The sequence below is a fragment of the Perissodus microlepis genome, chromosome 22 (genome assembly GCF_051167445.1).
Source record: "Perissodus microlepis isolate ML-2025 ecotype Zambia chromosome 22, ASM5116744v1, whole genome shotgun sequence".
In the NCBI taxonomy this organism is placed as follows: Eukaryota; Metazoa; Chordata; class Actinopteri; order Cichliformes; family Cichlidae; genus Perissodus; species Perissodus microlepis.
The window spans coordinates 15,618,958-15,643,181 of NC_140481.1; the positions used below are offsets into that span (position 1 = coordinate 15,618,958).

The 24,224-nt window shown below is 40.8% G+C and overlaps 1 protein-coding gene across 1 annotated transcript in view; it reads right to left on the reverse strand.

The window, feature by feature from the left end:
* gabbr2 (gamma-aminobutyric acid (GABA) B receptor, 2) overlaps positions 1-24,224 on the reverse strand; it is a 199,322-nt gene that overhangs the window by 95,572 nt on the left and 79,526 nt on the right. The window contains exon 3 of the mRNA XM_084919402.1: positions 9,752-9,922. Coding sequence (XP_084775528.1) covers positions 9,752-9,922 — 171 coding nt within the window. The remainder of the gene's footprint in view (positions 1-9,751; positions 9,923-24,224) is intronic.

Here is a 24,224-nt window from a genome sequence, read left to right on the forward strand (position 1 = left end):
TGCTATCCACAAATGCAGGTTAAAGGTCTACCGTGCAAAGAAGAAGCTACATGTGAGCAAGAACCAGAGAAACACTGCTATCTACTCTGGGCCAAAGCTCAGTTAAAATGGACTGAGGCAAAGTAAAAAAAAACTGTTCTGAGGTCAGATGAGTTAAAATTTAAAATTCTTCTCAGAAAATGCACCCTTCTCATCTGACTTGTTAGCCATGCTCAGTGTCAAAAGCCTGCATCTCAGATCATATGAGGGCATATCAGTGCAGCTTCATATTATCAGCTTGCACAGCTGACAATGCTGAAAGATGTAGTAGAAAAGTTGTGTCTACTGTAGAAGAATGTAAGTGTGGTCAGAGGTTCAATAAGTTATACATGCTCATAAAATATCAGCCAGCATGACAATTGCACTCAAATGTGCAAAGGTGGTTTTGAGTAACCTACCAGAGTTTATTTGAGACAATGTTACCATTTACACACTGCACATGTAATTACATAGTGTAGGGCCGCACAATAAACTACACAACAGTGTAATAACTTAAATCACATAGCCTATAGGAAACAAATACTGTGGTACTATGACGGAGCAGCTATTAAAAATATGGAAAAAGGGAGGAAATGCAGTTTTATAAAGTATATTAAACATTAGATTCATTAAATCATGTATGCATAAATCACAGAGAGAAAATCAATCATTTAGCTCAATGCTGTGATAGATGCAAATAAAAACTGAATGTGTGAAAATATTTCTGCTGGCTTAAAGCAGATGAAATCATGTTGCAATATACATATAGTATTCTGTACACAGCATTATAAAGCAATAAAGTGAGATGGATGCAGGCCATCTAATGTTCTGAAATGGTGCATGCATATTCTACCATGAACTGTGAATGAAAACACAGAAAGACAAGCAGCTTGTCATTTCAGCATGGCGGACACATACATCAAATCTGTCTTCCTCCTGATTTGCCTCAGCCCGTTCAATGAGGAGTTGTAATTTTTGCAATATACCGAGCGTGCATTTGTCACAGTGATATGAGTTTGTTTTTCGCTAAATAAGACACAAAAGAACAAATGTACACTTCAAATAATCTTCGCTGGTTATCCAGGGCTTGACAAAAAGTAGACAAATGTGCAGTGCTGTAGATGTATCTGCAGCAGCTGTATGTCTGCTGTGATGTATTGAGCCAGTAGAATGGTGGGTAATTCAATCTGAGAAGATGGAGAATGGAGCAGGTACCCCACTGGGATGGCAAGCTTGAGGTGTTTTATCATACCGCCTCTCACTTTTTCTCGGCCATCACATACACACATGCTACGAGTCGGCCCTCTTGCTTCCCTCCTTTAATCCACGATTTTAGAAAAGCCCTTTTTCACGGCTGACATTTTGACTTCTCATAGCAGGAAAACCACAGGTGTGACTAATACCATTAATAATGGCTCTGTTCCAGTAAGGCAACACACTGAGACATCACGACAACACCATGGCTCTGACATGGAATGCAGTTGTACCTACGTCGAAAAAGTCAAAATATCGTATAAAGTCCTGTGTGTCCACGGGCCATGCCCCGCAGCCATCAGTGTCTCCACCCCAACCCAAGAGCCATGTTGACACGTCAGAGAGGTGGCAGTGACAACATATAACAGCTAACAGAAGTCCTGTGTGTTTCCACTTACTGTGCTTTAATATGTTCATCCTGTAATTATGTGTTCTAAATTGCTTCAACTACATGGTGGTTGTATATTCACATTTCTATACAAAAGTCTCCTTACAGAGTCACCTTGAATTGACTTATAATAATACTTAGAGACTGTACTGTAGTGTTTCAAAGATTCAGTTGAGTATTTGGATAAAAATCATAATCTTTGCTATTTTGCAAGATGAACTGTGAAGTATACAGGGCTATACGCCCAGCTCAGATTTAGCAAAATGCTGCAAAACTGAGCAGATAGTGTTTCATAGTATAAATTGATAATGCCTCAAAGCATACTGCAAAAAAAAAAAAAAAAAAAAAAAGAACCCACGAGTTTCTCAGGGCAAAGAAAAGGGATGTGGCCCAGTCAGTCACCTGACCTCATCCCAACAGAGCAGCTTTTCAGATTTTCAAATACAAGAGTGAAAAAAGCAGGTGGTGGCTGGAGTAAAGTATTACAGTAAAGTATTACAGTAAAAACAATTTTTATACTGAAAACTTTGTCTGACCAAGTCTGGCAAGTACTCTTGAGCCTCTGAAAATGGGGTACTATGTGTAAAAATTGCTGTAATTCCTAAACAATGCAATACTTTCACTAAAAGCTGAAAAGTGAGCACTTCAATCACAAACTGATTGTATGAATGGTGTGGTGGAGGAGACAGGCTCAATTACAAAAATTGTATATTTCTCCAAATATTTATGGACCAAACTGTAGATGGGACATAAATCACTGTGGAAAAATTAGTGAAAAATTGGTATTTCTTCTCAAAATACCAATTTTAGCGTGCATAGCACCGGCCAATCATCAGCTCGTTAGTTCAAAGTGGCGTCAGGATTTGAACCGTAACAGCTACTGCAGCACTATCAGTATTATTGCTATTGATACTCCTGTTAAAATTAGTCAGCTGCAGCTTAAAATTAGTCATTACAACAGTTTTGTGCAATCAACTAAGATTTCTGAATTCTAAAAATCAATAACTCTGAACAACCTCAACTTTATTTCCCTCATGTCTCCAAATGTCTGCTTTCATAATCGCCTTCTCCTCTGGTACCCCCGGAGGAAGCTCTAAATCACTCTGTACATCGCTCACTGCTGTACAAACATTCCCTCCAATGTACTGCTCGCTGAGCTGAAACAACAGGGAGGCCGATGTGAATCAATACAACCAAGTTTTGCTCTTGAGTAACAACTGGCTTGGTGGTCTGGACGAGGTACAATGTCCCGTTGTGTTGTGTTGCGTTGAGTGTTGATCCTAAAGGATAAAAGGAAACTAACTTCAGTGTGAAAAGGGACGGCAGCTGGTTAGCCTGTTGTTTGTAAAAGGTGTGTGGGTCGAACACATGGGTTTCTGGGAAAATATATACCAACCACTCACACGCAAGACATGGAGAGTTGCACAAAATTTCTGCTGTACTACAAAATACACTTACAAAGAGCACAGAGGCTGACAGACAAAGCCATTGACTTGCAGGAGTAAAACCCTTGTCACAAAAGGATTTTATTGGTTTGATTTTGTGTTTCTTCCACCGAGATGGAAAAGGAAAAATGCATCCATATTCTGCTGGACTCGCTCGGTTAGACAGAGCGAGAGAGACGGAGGGGACAGATGGATTGAAAGCTGGTAGGAGGGGGAAAAGTGAGCAGCTTTCCTGCGTAACAAAAGCATCCACCATTGTTTGGGGCAGCCTGGGAATCCCCGACAGCAAATGCAGAAGAGAAATAATCCTATTGTACTTGTGAGCATGGGTCCACGCACACAAACACGCACATTATTTTAAAAAAAGAGTGTCACGTGCACCCAGTGCATGTAAAATACTAGAATTCAGAAAGCACATTGATTGATTGAATCTTTATTTTGAACATGTTAAAAAGGTACAACAACATAGAATTAAAAAGAGACAAACACACCAAAACAAAAGGAAAACGAGCAACCACAACTACAAATAACTTTCATGTTCAAAAAGGAGCAGGAAGAAGCATAAGCTTATTTAATCCCACCCCCTTTCCACTATCTAGTAATCAATAGACTGCAGAAATACCTCCTTGAGACTGCAGAAATACCTCTACATTAACACAATACTAATATGTGCATCATGTATATATGAACAGAAACTATATCAAAATGACTGTGGGAGATGAGGATGTTGAGAAAATCCATGGTACGCTTTCTGGTGGGCATATGACATAATTATTTATCATCAAAGGGAAATATATATTTAAATCAGCTGAAGATTAAAAACATACGGTGAACCACTGTGTTTCAGAAACGGTCAAGCCTCCTTGTTTGGCAACGTCAACAACAGCTTTGATTTTCTTTGTATGATGTCATTCTATGCTGGTTCACTGTCCCAGCATCACCAAGCTTCACCTGGCAGCCAGCTACTCTTAACACTGACCCGTGGGATTATCTTGGGAATTAATTTTCCACTCTATGACGCCAAGCTGTTTGGGACCAAAATCACATGTTGAGTCATCGAGTCATTTGATGCAAAGAAAAGCATATCTCTTGTCTATTCAGTTGTGGGACAAACAGGCTATGCCAGTGAATCGTCTGAGACATGAGTCATCATCAATGATAACCCCAATGCTATTCCCAAACCCTAATTGTGCTTTGGAAACAACATTTCTAGGAATACTGTTTATGGGATGTAACATAATGGAACACGAACTGAGTGGATGCTAGGATGGTAACGTATGCTAGAGTTATCAGTCTTCATAGTTTATTTAAACGTTTAGGCTCTGAGGGGTGCAGACAGAGGACAGAGTCTTAATCCTGCTCTCAGTCAGGTCCTGAGTGAGCCCTGTTTGTCTGGCAGTCTCAATAATGTTGATTGCTCTGTGTGTGTGTGTGTGTGTGTGTGTGTGTGTGTGTGTGTAGTGTAGATTGTCATCTTCATTCCCAAATACCTACATTAGCTGTTATTCTTTGTTACTCTGTTATTCTTATTTCTCAATACAATAAGCCACAAACCATTACAGAAAATCAGTGTTCATCCATAAAGTCGATATGCATGTGTGTGTGTGTGTGTGTGTGTGTGTGTGTTACACCGGTGCCTAAAAATAGCAGTGATGAGCTCGCTTTTGCTTACAGGTTACACTCTCAGGGGACACCATACTGTATGTTTGCTGCCTGTGATGTGCAAGCCACTGACTGAATCTGTAACAAGTGTTACATAACATTAACCTTGTGAGCAGTCTCCCAGGGAAAGCACACTGTAGGTCAGCAGGGGGACGGAGTATGTCACAGGGTGATGAATGCTGGGGTAGAGGTGATGGAAATTAAAATAATGTCCGTAGTATACTCATTACATAGATGCAAATGCCTCTGTACCCACATGCATCATTTATGGTACATTCAGTACCGTAGAATACTTCTAGGTATATCAATTTGGCTCTAAATCCAACTTTAATAGATCACAAAGAAATTGTGTTTTTGCATATTTCTTTGCAAGGGCTAAGATTAAAAAAAAAATAAAAACAAAAAAACCTGCTCAAAAACCACAAAATCAGCTTGCAAAGGTATGAAACTTTCTTAAAGTGAAAAATACTTGTTTTTTCTTTAGGACAGTTCTTAGAATTTCTCATTATATTTGTTAAATGTGAAGAATTAATTAAATCTTTAAAAAAAAAAGTATTTTCACAAGAAATATTTCTGACTAGCTCTGCCCACTCTTGTGCTGATTCTGTCTATTTGTGTATTGGTGTATTTGTATATTTTCATATTCAAGAAGTGGGAGGACACTGGCTTTCTGTGTTTTTAGATCCTAGGAAAGAAATGTTTAAACTGACAAGTGACACTAAAACAATTGTGAAGGTTAAGAGTATAACATATGAACTTCATATAATTTATTTGAAGTTCATAAAATTCATATAAAAATGTTTCTGAATTAATAAAATTGCCATATAAAACTTCCAAATGTAAAACTGGAATAGTGTTATTAGTAGGTAAAAATGACATTTTTACTAGTGATGTGCGGATCAATCCTGAAATATCGATTCCTCCGATACCAATCATTTATGTTCTAGAATCGATTCTCAAATTAAAATATCGATATTTTAGTAATTTAGGGTAAATTTGTAGTTTATCATTAACAGGAACACAGTGGAAAGAAACTATAACATTTGGATTATCTACATTCGAAGGAACTACTTCTTCCGCCTTTCATAGTCATGTCTTGCAGCCCTGGGGTGCGCACTCGCAACAATGGCTGAGCGTAATTGGAGTCATGTGCGGACATATTTAACGTCCACAAAAAGCTGAGACATATGGCAAAAAAGTGAAGTGTTGTGGCAACACCACTAACCTTGTCAAACACCTCAGAGTAAATCATATCACAGAATGTGATGAGCGTATGTTGAGGGGAACTGAAGAGGAGGAGAGAGACAGGTGCTGCTAGGGCTCTCACGGAGTCCTTTAGTGCTGCAGGCAGGCAACATGTTTAAATAGTGCAGAAATTCAGTTTTTTATTTCTATATGATGAACTCTGCATTGTTAAGTGATAAGAACAAGTAATCTGATGTCCTGTAATCATTATGACGCTATAATTTGAGATACAATAAATAAAATAAGTTTTTGTACAAAGTATTGGTATCGGATCAGTATCGTCGATACCACCCTGAATATTATTTGGTATCGGATCGGAAAGGAAATCAGTGGTATCGCACATCACTAATTTTTACTATTAATGTCTGTTTTCCTGCATTATTCAAATAACATTTACTTCTATATCTCTTCTTTTTCTGGTAGCGAGCTGGAGTAATTTCTCGATGAACCAAAGAACAGTAAGCTCTGAACTCGACAGAGGATTGTGTGAATCATAAAGTACGGAAGCAATGCTTGCATATTTGTAAATCGGGATTAGAGGCCAATCTCGTGGCAGGTTGATTGAATCGTGCCGTCTGTCTTGCACCCGTCCTAAGCTCCTTGGTGCTTTCAGGAGGGAAGCGATAAAGGGATTTGGTCTCTCTGAGATTTGCAGTGAGACTTCTTATACACACCCCCACTTCCACCACCCACCCTTTAGCCGCTGAGCACTTTGTTTTCAACCAGTGCCTGGAGGCAAGAGCTCACAATATGTTTCTGAAATTCATGCTTTCAATGCCTCTGACAAGGCTCTTTTAGGAGAATGTTCCTGTGCTGCCGACGTGATATGTTTGTGCCATGAGTTTGTGTAGTTCTCCAAACGTGTGATAAATCGATATGTTTCCTAATGTTCAACCCTCCTACAAACAGGAATGTGTTTGTCTCGCTAGTTAGCATCCATTTTGGTATAATATGATTTTAAGCTTTTAATATCTTTAGCTAATGGTGTGGATCAATTTGAATGTTGTTTCTCCAATTTCTCTTATATTAAAAAGCTGCTAGCTGCTTTTAATAATAGAAGGGATTTTTGCATGGTGTGCAAACGATTGTGTGCCTCCTGTTCCTGAGCTGAAATCCAACTTGCCACAGCTTCCAAAATATGTCCTCCAGCTTTGAGATATATTTCAGCTCCAACATTGTCATAAGAGAGTTAGCTACAAGTGCTGAGTCAACACAGATAATGTTCTTCATCTATCCATGCATTACTTCTGCCAGCTCTAGTAATGTAGGCTGGATTCAGCATTCTGCGTATTTAATGGGAGAGGAACATCAGAAAGAACAGATGGAACGTAGTAAATATAATAGGAACTAAATATCATGCAGTTCTCAGAATTTGCTTCCAGCTGGAGCAGCAATTCAGTTTTGGAGGCGATGCAGGACATATTTTAGAAATATTTTCCCAGCGCGTCACTGTCTTTGATGTCGAGGGCTGGTTTATCTTCAGTAAGAACTATCTCTTTATACATGCAATAAACTGTATTTATATTTATTTCTGAACTGCAACAACTGAAGTCTAAGGGACATGGGTGTTAAAAATAAGGATATAAGTGTGGTTGGTCTCAGTTATATACACAGAAGCTACTACAGATATTAGGGGTGAAACGATACTCGTATCGATATTGAACCGTTCGATACAGTGCTTTCGGTTCGGTACGCATATGTATCGTATCGAACAATACAAATTTTTTAATTTATTTTATCAACTTTCCTTCTGACGATGCTGTCTGTGCTGAGCGCTCAGTGGATCTGCGCTCGACAGTGCAGCCTAGGCGGAGTAGTCGAACGCAGATTCACTGAGCGCAGGGCAAGCTAGCGAGACAGAAGTTAAGCTCTCCTTGCAACATGGCAAATTGAACCTCCCCCACCCTAATTCAGATCTGGCGTTTGGAACTATTTTGGTTTTCATGTGACGTATGACCCTGAAGGTAAGCGCGTCATGGACAAAAGTAAAACAGTATGTTGGATGTGCACCGCAATGCTCAATTACATTGGTGGGAACTAGTGTGTTAGCGCAGTTAGCTCGTTAACGTGTTGACGCCGTCCAGCCCCACGCACGGGGCGATCCGCGGTAGCTCGTTAACAGAGATTTGCCGTGATGTGGCGTTAACGTCATTTCAACGAGATTAATGCTGACAGCACTAGTGGGAACACAACGAATATGACTGCACATTTACGCCGACATCACCCTAGTGCAAAGACAAGTGGAAGCAGACAAAAAACAACAAGCACACATGCTACAAGCTTTACCCGAGTCATTTAGACAGCCGTTAGCACATGATTCTCCTTATGGGGACCTGATCTGTTTAATATGCTGCTGAGAATATAGCCCAGAAGAAGCGTATAGTATAGCTTTTATTTTGGAAAGAGCCGTTTCTCTGTAATAAACTCACTTTTCCAAAGATGAGTGATTCCTCAATCAGATATATATATATATTTTATTACTTTGTTGTTTCAGCAACATTAAATTTAAAAACTGTACTTTTGAGTTAAAATATATATTTATAATTTTAATAAATGACAAATTAAAAAGGCATGAACATTTTTTGTATCGAAAAAATATCGAACCGTGACACCAAAGTATCGAACCGAACCGAACCGTGAATTTTGTGTATTGTTGCACCCCTAACAGATATATATATATAAACGGAGAGCTAGAGAGAGCAGCAGGATGTGAATGTCAACTCATTAGTTTTAGTAAGTTAGAGAAAAACACAATCACACACACAGACAGGAGGTGGACACAACGCCTCCATTTGGTCAAAAGAAGTGGAAAAATCTGTGTCGGATTTCTGGAGGTGGAGCCAACAAACTGGGACATTCAACTCTGAATTGTATTGCCCTCAACTACCTGTATCTTTATTTGATCATACATGAGGATCAACTTATATGGAAACAAGTCATGTTTTTTGGTTTTGTTCTGCCTTCATCTGTTCCTTGACCAGTGGATGGAAATGTTTGTTCATCTTTTTTTTTACCTTTCCATTCCCTAATAATCCAGTGTGCATCCTTTCATGTGACTGGAGAATAATCATTCATTAGTGACAGCTGTACAGTGCACAAAGCCTAAATAATTTCCATCTAATCCATGATTTGTTTTAAAGTAGTAATAAGAGTGTTATTTCTACTGGCTTCCTCATCTGAACAAGCCAAGATGGAAATCTCCTTGAATGATAATATAGTCACTGTTTTGTGATTTAACCTCTACCTTCAGAAAATGAAAACATGTCTCCCAGTGAGAGGCGATAGGAGGACGGCACACATAAACGCTGGTAAACAGCACTGTTATCGCACAAACTTAAAAAAGAACAAACGCCTGCTAAACAAGAATCCCTGTTGGGACTGAGAGTGCTGAAGGCAATAATGCAAAGCCATGGTATTAATTATGTGCATATCCTTTGACCAGTGGGAGATTTTAACTCCTCTTGCACCTGGTAAATGTATATTTTATCCACAATAAGTAGAAATGTAATAAGAAAAAGTATTCATTCCAACCATTAAGGGTATTTTCACTATCAATCAAATACACTGAACTTCACCTAGTTTTAGTATTAATGACAAGGTGGTGCCACTGTAGTCTTTGATATAGATGATGGATTTGTTTTAGTGAACTGCTTGAACTTTTGGTCAACACTAAACATGGAGCATTAACAGCATTAAAAAAAAAAAGAAAAGTATATTTATGAAAACAGCACGAACTGACCTCTGAGAACCTCTGAACGTCCTGTGTGAGGGTCCCCACACGGCTCCAGTTGTAGTAGTTGAGAAACTTCACCACCGCTGGGTTCACGGCATTGTCTGACGGAACAGTGCGGAAGAAGTTGGGGTATTTTTTCTTGTCTGCTAGAACAGGAGTTGTCGCTGCAAAGGATAGCTGTAATGGAAAAAAAGGAAGAAGTAATATAGTGAGCATGGAGTCCATCAGTTAGGGGTAAATGTAACAATCACAAGTAATCCCGACAGCAAAATGTCAGACTGTGTTGGTTTCACTTGAGCTACTGTTGTTAGTGGCACTGTTTAAGAATGTGTCAATGACTCTAATGAAGTGGAAGGCAGGTTCAGTGACCGCTGTCAGTTCAGGGTTTAAATCATGAGAATGTGACACTCATTCATAAAGAATTGATGACCCGCATATGGATGACTTTTCATACTGGTTGTGTATTTATGTGTCTTCTAGTGTCCAGAATGCTATTTGTCTGCCATGTAGGACAGGTACAGTACTGTGCAAAGCTCTTTACACACCTCCACCCCCATTTCTTTATGTTGAGGTATTTTGTTGCTAGCAGTCTGCTGCAAAAACTAAGAATTTCTTCCATTTTCAATAGCTGATAACTCAGTTTGACAGGCATAAAATATTATTTTGGCACCAACAAAGTGACTCGCAAACAGCTATTAGCTGAAAACTTGGAATATCTCTCTCTGCACTGCGTGGAGTGTGTTTTTTGAGGAAGCTGGACGAGTGGAGGACAAAAGAAGAAATGCGAGGCCAAAATAAATAAACGTCTACGGCAGATTACCAGTATCTGGAAGTCATGTTCTTAAGAAATCCAGCAAAAAGCTGATGAAGTACCCGAGAGATGTATCTTTCCCTTAAGTTGATCCACCTACTATTCACTGAAGCCTCATCGGAAATAGTCTCAATGGACCGGTATGTGTCAAGAAGCTGTTTTTAAGGAAGGAAAACAGGGCGCAAAGGCTGATGTTGTGTATTTTGGGTTATAACGGGACCCGTAGCGGCCATGCCCAGATGCATTATGGGAAAGAAGCTTTAGGCTGTCGCTCGGGCTAGCTCCATGTTAAGTTATGCCGTTATAATAAATACCTCAAGTTACGTCGTGGTCCGAGTATCATTGTTATACTAGTAACCCGGAGTGAAGATATAACAAAAGTGGCGACGAGGACGTCTGGACCGATGCTGCAGTCCGCTTGGAGTTTTACACTTTTTTTTTCCTGCTGATGCCTCGTGCTGACTTGGTGTTAGACGGCGCCGGAGGGAGGAATGTACAGCGGACAGGACGACGAAGGCAGACTCCGTAAGTGACGTTAACCAAAACATAAACGGGTAAAAGAGACGTTACGAAAAGGAACAGTTGTGAGGGGAAGAGTGCCATTCAACCAGGAGCCGAGTAATGGCTGGAGTTACTGGCCCTATCGGTCCCTTCGACGAAAGCACGGAGCAATGGAGCTCATATACGGAGCGTTTTGGATATTTCGTTGCGGCTAACGACATACAGGATGCTAAACTGGTGCCCATTTTTTTGAGTGTGATAGGCCCAAAGACTTTTACCCTGCTAAGGAGCCTGCTACAGCCAGCAAAGCCAGGCAATAAAAGTTTCACAGAGATCGTGGACACACTGACCAAACACTTCTCGCCCAAGCCCCTCGTGATTGCTGAACGGTTCAGGTTTCACAAGCGAAACCAAGAAGAGGGTGAGTCTGTCACAATGTTCGTTGCATCGTTACGCAAATTAGCTGAACACTGTGAGTTTAAAGATGTTTTAAATGACACATTAAGAGACAGACTCGTGTGTGGTTTGAGAAATGAAGCTGCACAGAAGAAATTGCTCACGGAAAGTGACTTGACTCTTGAGAAGGCAATTACTATCGGTGTGACCATGGAAATGGCATCAAAAGAAGCCCATGCGCTACATGCCACAGACAGAGTACACAACCTAGACAATGGTAAAGCAAATGCACAGGGACCATGCTTCCACTGTGGCAAGTTAGGACACCTTGCTAGTGATTGCTGGTGCAAGGAAATGGATTGCAACAACTGTGGAAAAAAAGGTCATGTAGCACGGGCATGCAGGAACAAAAGGTGCAAGGATAAGGACTCAAAGCCTGGAAATAAAAGAGGCACTGCAAGATTCAAAAAAGAAAGACATGTTCACACAGTTAAGCTTCATGAGGATAGAGCAAATGACTCCTCAGATGAAGAAGTGTTGTCTGCAATAAATACTGTGCGAATACTGAAGGTGGATGAAACCTCAGACGGCTTTTGGGTCAAGCCCAAACTGGAGGGACATGTTGTAAAAATGCAGATTGACACTGGGTCAAAAGCATCACTAGTGTCATATCATGTCTATAGGACATGTCTGAAGCACCTTCCACTCAAACCCTCCGACACAGTATTTAAAGGATATACTGGACATCGAGTGCCTATGAAAGGAATGGCAGAGGTGACTGTTCAATACAATGGCCAAACTGCTAAGCTGCCTGTGTATGTTACGCAGAAGAACTGCCCTGCTATAATGGGACGTGTGTGGCTCAAAACAATCAGACTCAACTGGCAAGGAGTGAGAAAGCTGTCGCATGGTTCCTCTCAGCTACAGGCCATACTGGGAAAACACCAGGAGGTTTTTCGTGAGGAACTGGGCAGCATGAAAAAAATTACAGTGAAGCTGCATCTCAAGCCTGACTCCAAGCCAGTCTTTATGAAGGCTAGACCTGTGCCGTACGCCATTCGGCCCAAGGTGGAGTCTAATTTAGACGCATTGGTCAAGAATGGTGTTCTGGAGCCGGTTACGACCAGCGAGTGGGCCACGCCCATCGTTCCAGTTCCTAAAAAGGACGGCGGAATCTGGATCTGCGGAGACTTCAAGGTATCCGTGAATCCTGTATTAACAGCAGAGCAGTATCCCCTTCCGCTGATTGATGACTTATTTGCTGGTCTGAGTGGAGGACAGAAGTTCAGCAAAATAGATCTCAACCAAGCTTACCTGCAAATGCACGTTGAAGAGCAGTCACGTGACATGTTGACTATCAACACACATAAGGGACTTTTCAGATTTTGCAGGTTGCCTTTTGGCATCACATCAGCTCCAGCATTGTTTCAACGAGCGATTGATCAAATCCTGAGCGGATTACCTGGTGTGCAATGCTATCTGGATGATATCCTGTGTACAGGAGCAGATGATGAAGAGCATCTGCGCAACTTGGATGCGACCCTTCAGAGGCTGAAGGAATACGGATTGAGAGTCCGTAAGGAGAAATGTGACTTTTTCCAGTCATCTGTGGAATATCTAGGGCACGTGATTGATGCAAATGGACTTCACACTGCACCTTCGAAGATCACAGCAATCGTGGATGCACCCCCACCACGAAATGTCAGTCAGTTAAAGTCTTTCTTAGGGCTGTTGAACTACTACGGACGGTTCATACCCAACTTGGCATCACTCCTGAAACCACTGCACAACCTGCTACGCAAGGAAGAAGCATGGGAGTGGACAGCAAGCTGCCAAGAGGCCTTTCAAAAGGCAAAGGATTCACTGACTGCATCTGAGGTGCTAACCCACTTCAATCCCAAGTTCCCAATTCAGCTTGCTTGTGATGCTTCTCCCTATGGGGTGGGGGCAGTGATTTCCCACATTCTCCCAAATGGCGAAGAAAGGCCAATTGCATTCGCATCAAGGACATTAAACACAGCAGAGTCCAACTATGCTCAGCTGGAACGAGAGGCGCTGAGCATTGTATTCGGTGTTCGGAAATTCCACCAGTACCTGTACGGTAGGAAGTTTACACTGTTTATTGACCATAGGCCTCTCACAACCATCCTGGGACCCTATACAGGGATTCCATCTCTTGCTGCTTCACGTCTCCAGAGGTGGGCGTTGATATTGTCAGGACATTCTTATGACATCAAGTATCGCAAATCGGAGTCTCATTGCAATGCAGATGGGTTGTCCAGGTTACCCCTTCCTGTTAAAAAACCCGTCTCTGACACAGTTGAGATCCTCTACTTCAGGGAGGTAGAGACAGCACCTGTTTCGGCTGTGCAGGTGAAAAAGGCGTCCAGAAATGACCCTGTGTTGGCAGCAGTGCTGGACTGGATCATTAAGGGTCTGCCTGCACGTAAGGGTGTAGACCTGAAGGCTTTCCTGGGAAAGCGGGCGGAGCTTTCTGTTCAGGCGGGATGTTTGCTGTGGGGGAGGAGAGTCATCATTCCCATGTCATTGCGACCAAAACTGTTGAAGCAACTGCATGCAGGACATAGTGGAATAGTGAGAATGAAGGAAATAGCGAGAAGCTATTTTTGGTGGCCAAATATGGACAAACAGATTGAGGAGATTGCTAAGAACTGCTCTTCGTGTCAGATGGTCCGGAACAACCCACCACTTGCTCCTCTCCATCCCTGGGAGTTCCCACAGGAGCCATGGCATCGGGTACACATTGACTTTGCAGGTCCATATGAGGACAAAATGTTTCTTGTAGCTGTTGATGCACACAGTAAATGGCCTTAAGTGACCATCATGAAATCAGCCACCACTGAAAAGACCATAGAAGCTCTAGGAGAAATGTTCAGTAGGTTTGGATCTCCTACTCAGATAGTCTCTGACAATGGACCTCAACTGGTTTCACAGGAAATGGAGGCTTTCCTACAGGCTAATGGAGTGCAGCACATTACGTCAGCTCCATACCATCCTGCAACGAATGGTCTTGCAGAAAGGTTTGTTCAGACAATGAAACATGCACTGAAAACATCACAAGGCCAAGGAACACTGCATCAGAGACTGCACAAGTTTCTGCTTAACTACCGGAATAGTCCACATGCTACCACAAGGACATCTCCTGCCAACGCAATGTTCAAAAGAGATCTGCGCACTACCTTTGATCTTTTGAAACCCTCAACTGTGAAGGACACTGTACAAAAACAACAAGAGAAACAAATCATGTACAGGGGTCAAAAGGTCAAGGACAGAGTCTTCAGCACCGGCGAGTCAGTGCAGGCCAGGAACTACCGAGGAGTACACAAGTGGGTTCCTGCAACTGTCATTGCTCAAACTGGTCCAGTTTCATATACAGTTCAGGTGGCCGATGGAGTGTGGAGAAGACACGTGGATCAGCTACTCCGGTCCGCACCAGTGTCTGCAGAAGGGTCTTGCGGAGATCTTGGAAATGCACTCATCGACTCGTCAGCTCCTTCACACACACAAGTAGAGAACTCCACCACATCAGGAACAGTGGTTCCACCTGTAAATGAGACTGTAAGAGAGACTGAGACATCTTCGGTGTCAGGAACAAAGGCTCCACAAGAGAGCACACAGACTGACGTTACCACAGACCGCCGATACCCCAACAGAGAGCGGCGGCCTCCTGTTCGTCTGAGTTATTTGATGGCACCTGACCCAAATGAACGGGGCAGAATAATCCCCATGGGTCATGGGGGAGGTTGAGGTAGTCCACCCTCACTCCCCAAGATAGCAATTAAAAGAGTTGGTGTTGTAACCTTACAGTTAATAAGAGGTGAAATGTTTGTGAGGCTATTACTGTCATGTGCCAGTGAAGACTGAAGTTTGTGAGTAGATCACCTGTTTATTTCGTAGTACATCCTTTGTAAGAGGGGAGGAGATGTTGTGTATTTTGGGTTATAACGGGACCCGTAGCGGCCAGGCCCAGATGCATTATGGGAAAGAAGCTTTAGGCTGTCGCTCGGGCTAGCTCCATGTTAAGTTATGCCGTTATAATAAATACCTCAAGTTACGTCGTGGTCCGAGTATCATTGTTATACTAGTAACCCGGAGTGAAGATATAACAGCTGAGGTACGCCAAATTACACAAGAACTGGACTGAAAATCAGTGGCAAGAGGTCTTATAGATTAATGAATCCAAATTTGAAACTGTTGGTACGAACTGTTGTCGATATGTGTGGGACGTCAGGAGAGAGGTAAAAGAGTGAGCATCTACAGACATCTGTAAAACACGGTGGATTTTCTGTCATGGTTTGGGGTTCCTAGCAAAATATTAAGAAATGAGTAGGGACTCAAGACTTTTGCGCAGTATTACACAAAGGATCTTCACTTTTGTCTGTCTTTTTTGATGGTGTTGTAGCTTTAGAGGACACCATGCTGTGTTTTTAGGTCAGCCTTTGTCGTGTTTCTCTCTGGTGTTGAATGTAGAGATGCCTTGTGATGGAGTTATTCTCACTTCTGATGACATGGCCAAGCCAACACCATCATCTCCACATCAGAATGGTGTTTATGCTCTATTTTTCTGCAGTGGGTTACCAGGTCTCTGCAAGAGAAATGGTTTAGTAGAAAATGCCTAGAATCTCCTGAGGCTTTTGCTGGGAGATGTTGACAGTTGGTTGAGGAAGCTGTCTGTCATCCTCAAGCAGTCTGGACCACACGGCAGTTCGAATATGGTAGGTTTAGATTTGTAGGTGCCCGTTCTTATGTGTTTATGTACGTTTTGATGAAAAGGGAAAAGCAGCTTAGCAATTTAATTCATCTCCGTGTTGGTAAGTTAAAAGCATTTCTTGTCTTCAAATGTAGGCATTTTGAATCAGCACTGACAAACACACACAGACACCCACTTAAATAAAAATCAAATGTGCTGAACCTCACTCAATAATTGCCTTTTTACAGACAAGTCTGCATCAACAGATGCAGTCTAAGCATTTTTGAGGCACATCTCTGGTAAATCAAAGGCTCACAAAGACGAAGTGGACCCGACTATGTAGTATTTTTCCATAGCTGATGAAATGAAATCGGGATGCAGCAAGCGAGCATAACCCATATGGCAGTATACTTGGGTGTATAACTAAAAGTTGAGAGTTATTTAGTAATTTTCATTACATGGTTTCATGAAACCATGTTCTTGATGCATTTCCCCTGCACAGCTGCCTCTCTAAAATACAAGTATATCCATTTAAAGCCTCCTCTCAGTCTAAAACAGGCTATTTACCAACAAAAGTCACAACTCTCCACCCACCCCACCTTTCATTTGTCATTTCTATGCTAATCAAGTTTTATTCTCTCTCTCCCACATTGTAGCACATTTTCAACAATAGGTCATAAATTTCATCCAAAGGCAAATATGGCTGTAATTAATTTTTGCATTAGCATTAGAATTTCCCATATAAGAAACAGCGTGCACCCACACAGACAAAGACCTGTCATTTTATCATTTAATTTAGCCTTTCACATTTCGTTTGAATGTATAGTACTACCGTACAGGAAGCATTATATCATTATATTCCGAAAATTGTGACACCATCGCCACCGTGGCTTTTAAATGATGGACACAGGCATGTCTTTGATATTGTGCATACGTCTTTAAAAGCCATGAATAACTGTCAGAGCAGAGATTTGAGAGGTACTTTAACATTTAGGCACCAGCAGCTAAGCTGAGATAATAAGACAGCGTGCTCTATTTTCATTGTCCTATTTGTGTTAATTTAATGAGCGATATGAATCAGCGCAGGGTTAATTACATACTTTGTAGAGATTAAGCAGAACTTGTGATTCATGATAGTGATCAACCCAAGGATATTATTCTGACTGAGACCAAAAGGTGCATCAGTAGATTTCCGAAAAGTGTACTAAAGCGTTGAGGAGTTCAAGCACCTCCTAACTTTGGTGATGAATGTGATCTTCTCATTAAGCCTCCATCCACTTCTAGACATCTTCACTCTTCATTAGTTGCTGTGCTGCAGTTATAATAGTACACTTGCTGATGACTTGTTATTACTGGAAATGTACTTTAGCATTGTTTAAAGGTAACTGACTGAGAATATGAGAGCGTAACTAAAAGATCAAGTCAAATATAATTCAAAAGCAATTTTAAAAGAGGACTGGGTATCCTAATATTGTGGTTAAACAGTAATATGATGAAAAGGGTTTGTGCTTCTTAAAAGCAAATAAAAAACAAAAACAACATCTGACCCATTTACAGTACCCAAATTGCAGGGTTTCCATTACAGCAGATCCCCAAATATAAAAGTCTTCCTCCAACCAGTAGGAGACCCTCAGTTTGGCCCACTAAATCACCACTTTCTACACAGAGCCACAGGGGTTTGTGTTCGCACATCAGTGAGACAGGTTTTTAAAACAACACATGGATTACAGCCATCAATTAGGCAGAAAGAAAGGCCTTTATCTTGCAACCACTGCTAAATCCAAAATTACACACCAGTCTTAAAGGGCTTCAAGGGGTCTTTCCAGCATTGCCTTAATCTCCATTTAGCTAAGGCTATTTGGTACACCCACACTGGGAGATACGTCCACGGATCTACAATAAGAGCTAATGGAATTTTTAAACCAGTCCTCTTATGATTGCTTCTCTGCAACATTTTTCGCCATCCCCAAGGTGTTTTAGGTTCACAGGGGTTATTCTCTTTTGCAGGAGTTGTTTGTGCTCTTTGTACAATTTTATTTTTGTTTCATCTTTTATAACGCTTAACAGAAAGTCTCAGGAGACTGACAGAAAGACCAGCAAACCCATGCTTTTGTTGCTGGTCAACCAATAGATTTTTGTTTGGAGAGAAAATAACATGGTAGTGGTAGATTTCATCGGGTCATGAGCAATTGTAACCGTTGACCCCTCTGGTATTATCAGTTTATGAGGTCAGTTAAGGGCTGAGAAAAGGCTTTACAAAACATGAAATCAATCATAAAAATAAAAAAAAATCAGCAATGCAGCATCATTCTGTCAGCATGTTTCAGTGTCACAAAAATATCGGAGAAACACATTTGGAATAAAATATTCATTTTTTTCACTTTTCACAAGGAAAGCATGCTTTTCGGTTCGTGTTAACACACAGAAAAATGCAATTAAAACATAGCATTGACAAGTAATCAATTTGTCATTCTTGTATTCTTAGAGGTAAAACTTGATCTTTTAGAGTTCATAAATATGTGGCCATAGATGTGTTTGAGTAATAAAGGTGTAATATCATTTTTATTAAATAAACTCAGTGCTGGCACAGAATCATTTGGTCCTCTCAGTGTAAATAAAAACTGGCCATGAAAAGCAAACAGTAATATCAAGGTCTAACCATGTCATCAGGCATATTAACACTCTCTTAAAAACAATTCTTTTTGCACACTGAATCCAGGTCAGAGGGTTCAAAGGATGCAAGTGGCTTAAGTCCACATGCAAGCAGGAGCAGGGCTTGATTTTACTTATTTTTAGCATTTATTCAGTTGCATTTTTTGTTTGGTTGGAAGACTATTTTTTAAATTATAGACCTTTTTCTTCTCTAGTTTTCAGTTCATTAGCTTTTCCTGACATTTCAACGAACCATAGCATTATTTAAGGACAGCGCTGCAGCTAACTGGAGCTTGGGCAATTCAGGACAGTGTATTAAAAGTGTAAAGATGAGACGGATATCCAGCGTATTATTTAAAGGATAGACAAGTCTTTGTCTAACTCTGACTAGCCTTTTTCAGAGGAAAAACCAAAAATAGTTCTATGATATCACACATCTGAGAGTAGTGGGTTATATAAGAGATTTAAAAGAGGACCGTCACAAATAGAAGGGTTTTTGGTGGAGAGCACTGATGTCAGATTTACACTACAGTGTGCATGTACACTCAGATCATGGACAGGTTAAGGCATATGCATTCACATACTGACACAAACAATCACACTAAGGCCATCTTTCTTTCAGATCTCACCAAACTACAAAATAATTAAAACTGTGGCAACGGGCTCCCGGCAGGTTCTTCCTCTCATCACCCTACAAGGTCACATGCTCTCAGCAACACGACTGGGGATCCGTCTGGCCCTACTGAGAAATAATGTTAGTCTGAAGACGAGGTGAATCACGGATACCATCACAGTGGTGATCTATTTAGACTTTCTGAACACACAGCTGCTTATCACAGTCTATTTAAAGTGAATACAAAAGCTTGGCTGCTTCTCAGTTTGAACTTATTCAAGGCACAATCAAGCTAGTTTTATGTTCATGTTTGAAAGAAAAAATGACAGGAGGGCCCAGAATAGAAAATAAAAGGTAGCAAGATAGGAATTTTGCTGCTTATTCATTATAGTTCAGTGAATATGTGTTTCTGCATCTAATTGCGTGGCACTTAACTTCTCAGCCTGTCACTTGTTGTTTCTCTGTTGCCTGATACCAGAACGAAGTGTCAACACATTTCACTCTGTTTCCATCTTCATTCATACATTGCCTTCATGTTAACTGATTTCCATGGTGGAGGGGGCTTAATTTTCCATAAGCAATCACCAGAAACCACAGCTCACTGCTTAACAACAGTGACAGCGATGATAGTCCAACTTCTGTTGCTCACAGTCTAATCATTGCTTCTCTGATTTTCTGGAGCCAATCAGCTCAGTGAAGTGAGTGGAGTCAAATATTTTAGGCTTAGGTAGGTGCTTATATTATGTCTATAACCATGTAATAACACAGCCACTGAATATTACAGCTAACGGGCACATAGTAATAGAGCCAGGCTGATATATCTGTCATGCAATATTACTAGGCCATGCTGGCCTATCAAAGATAGATAGCAGCATCAGTCTATATGTTACAATATGAAAACTGAAAGGTAAGTTGATAGCCTGTGAAATGTGGTGCTGGAAACTTAATAAATTGTAACATATTGTGTGTCTGCAGCAACATAAAAAATGCAAACTAAAGGGCAAATCAGCTTGGTTAGTTCTTAAACTGTCTCTTTGCATCATCTGCAATGCATTTTCCCGATTTGGCATGGGATTGGTTATCAATGATGTACAAATTAAAGTGCAATTATAGCCGTACCACCATAAGAAATAAGGAAAATGCATGAGTGTAACTGTTCATATTGGCAGGCCTAATAGGATTGATTGTCCCTAGCGGGACTGTTTTGCAAAAGGATCTGCTGGTGCTAATTGTGAGGTTGGCCTTTGAATAATGAAGTGGCTTTCACAGAGAAGTTGGATAAACCATGAATGATAGCTAAACAACACCAATGATACCTCACATGTTTTTGTACCAACAGTGGATTTGGACAACAGACAGAATGCACCAATGAGTACTACACAGAAAAAGACATATAGTTGCACAAAAACTGGGCATATGGCTCACACTTAGAGGAAATGTATGTTATCTGATTAATGTTTAACTCTGATCCAGTAGCTGTTAAGTTAAGTGAAGATATCAATAAGTCCAAGTGTTGGGGGAAAAGCGGTGCTCAATATTTCAACACAGAGCATGTGCACAACTAAAACACATGTTTTAAAAATCCCACTGCTCTCAACGTAAAAATGTTTAACTATATAATTTTTCCCTTACAAGTCAGTATATCAGTGAGATATAATTAGAAGCAAAAGTCATTCACAAGGCAATGAATGATCTCTACTAACATTCAGTCATTCAGTCATATTCAGTCGATCAATCGGCTTAAAGTCAATTCAACATGGTGCTAAAGGAAGCACTCCTGGACAGAAATATTCAATGATGAATTCTGAATATGGATGTTTTGCAATATTAGCGATCTTGCAAAAATAAGTACTTTATGAATTTCCTGCATAATATAGCTTCTATTTCTGCGGGCAGTCCGGGCCACAGTGAATGTTATATACAAGCAATCAAGTACATGCATGCAATCAAGTATGAGACATTGATCAAGTACTTTCTAAAGGTACTTTCTATAGCTGAGAGGGAAGGCTTTGTAATCAAAATGGAATTGCATAAAACAACCTCAAATGCTCAACCTGCCTGTGCCTATTATCTCTACCTTCACTCACAACACAACAGATTCAAGCCCATCCATCCTCCAGAGCACCAGGACCCGTGCAGAGTAATAGTTAGAAAATAGTGGCGATGTTGATTAGAAAGCACGGAGGTGGTCGTGGGGTTTATTCAATATTCAAGAGAGGCATTTGGTGCACCGTGGGAGCACCCAGTTGGGGAGGCAACAGTAAGGAGAAGCTTTGAACCCCACACAGACCACAGACCCAAATTCATTATGGATGTGATGGAGGAGGGAGAAAAAGAAGAATACTGCAGGTAGATAGTGGAGAAATTTAGCAAGAAGCCCGGAGGTGATAAAAGAATCATGTATGAAAGTGGAGAGAAAGCAAAAGGACTGAAAGTTGCGAACAAGGGGAAAAGAAAAGATATAGTGCCAAATTCCAAGCTCTTCGTGTTCACACTGCTCTACACGCACACAAGCATATGATCACATCATACCAGATCATCATATAGCTCAGTCAAGCGTGTGCTAGAGAAAAACAGCAACCCATTTCCTCCAGTTGTAGAAAGGGGCAGTAGGCAGCTCAGCGAAGTCATCTCATTTTAGTCGGGTGAGTTAGATGTTTAATGGAGAGGAGTCAATCGGCTCGACTTCACTGCAAATTAGCTCTGCAACATGAGCACGGTGGAAAACATACTACTGCTTGGATACCAGGAAAGATCTGATGTGCTTGTAGCACACACAATAAGGAAAGCGAAAGTTCACGCAAGCGTTACAGCTCCCTACACAAGCTTGAAAAAGTTTGTGTCAGTACATAGTGAGGTACACAGCACATACAAACAGTCTACACATGTTCATTAAGCCTTTTACAGTTTACACGATATGGCTTTTGACTTACTTATACAGCTGTGCAGCATGGGTCACATCACCTTCATCATATTAATAATAGAATGTTTTATCAATGTCAATAGCACTACTACTTAATCACCTTAAAACTAATTTTACTACCACTAATAATAATAATAATAATAATAATAATAATAAACTGGACCTTAACGTATTTCAATTCCAAGGGCATTCCAAGGAAATTCGGTCAATATGAGGTCACCCATGTTCAAACCTCGAGCTGAGTATTTGGCTGAGAGGTTGATCTGACTGAGAAAGTGTGGGATACTGCACACTTGTATTGCAATGACTTGTCAGCCACAAGACTGGCCCAGGCTAAGGCTTACTTCACTTTATTCTCCTTGTGAGGATCTACAAAATTTACAGATTGAACAAGTTGTACTCAATATGAAACTACATTGAGCATAAACTAATTGGAAACTTGGTTACTGAGATCACTGATGAAAGGAACAATCACACTTTTCTTTTTTTGCAGCTAGAGGAGTCGACCTATACTGGCCATAAGAAAGAAGCCAATTTAAAGCACTTCTGCACACTTATCAAAGCTGTCATACAGAGGAATAAAAATGTAACACATCAACTGGAATGACTAATTACAAAATGAGATGTGTTTGCCTGATAGTCCTATAAGTAATCTAAATCTGTACACCATTTCACTGAAAAGTTCACAGAATCCAAAAAATATTTCACCCACCCTTCTTAGAGTCTCAAAAGATCTCAACCTTTTTCCGTATAGTTTGACAGACACGCCTGATAACAACGTATTCCGGTACTGACACTATAGGTCGACATGTCCTCAAAAATAAATGTTGCAAGACCTGTTTTTTAAAACGCAGACCATGTTTCAAAAAACTGTGCAGAATGTCTGTGTCATTTGTGGAGGACTCCTTATATTCCTGAAAAAATAAATTCACGCTGTCAGCCCAGACGAGACTGTGACATGGACCCTGCCATAACGTGTAGCAGGATACTGTACATCACATACTTTACCCAATAACTAGCCTCTTGACAGCTGAGTGATGTGGTGGTCGTCTCTTTTCTCACAGCTTATGGCCTGCTGCATCCCCTGCTCTAACATGTCAATCATGTTGTAGCTAATGTTGGAGCCAACATGTACATCCACCCACACACACTGATTGACTGATGTCCTGCTTATGCTTTCTGGCCCTGCACAACACCCAACCACATTACTCTTATCTGGGGTCGGTGGCTTTCATTCTTTGCTTGTCTTATCTCTGACTGTCATTTACAGCATTTATGCTTTCCCTTACACAATTTCCTCTGGGATTAATAAATTTTTTTCTGATTCTGATTTTCATATCTGTATCTGGCTCAGAGTCACAAAGACATTGGACTGCCAGATGCAAAGAACCTTTGTGAACAAAAGAGAGTCTAAGGATGACAACAGGAGCTGTGGTGTGGTTAAAAATATTTCTTCCTCTAAAGTTTAAGAGTAGGATTGATCTTGCGCACATGTGCATTGGCATTAAACCAGCTTTGTGAAAGAATTCAACCTTCTGTTTGAATTGCCCCGTGCATGCATTCAGTCACACATGCGCTGGCAATGAAATGCAGTCAAGAGAAGCATTCATTTACGTGTTGCAGGTACTCCAGACTTCCATGTACAGACAGCTCACCTTTGTATGAAATACCTCTTTTTCTAAGCCCTCCACCCCCCGTTACCAAACCCAGACATCAAAGACATGTGCTAAAGTTTGAAGAACAACATGTTCAAAGAGAAACTGAAAAGGCTGAGAACAGAAGAAGGAAAATAGCAGGAGGACCAAATTCTGTGTTCTACCAAAGTCAATTTACAGCAGAATAATTGAAATTCCAAGGCTCAAACATCTGGGT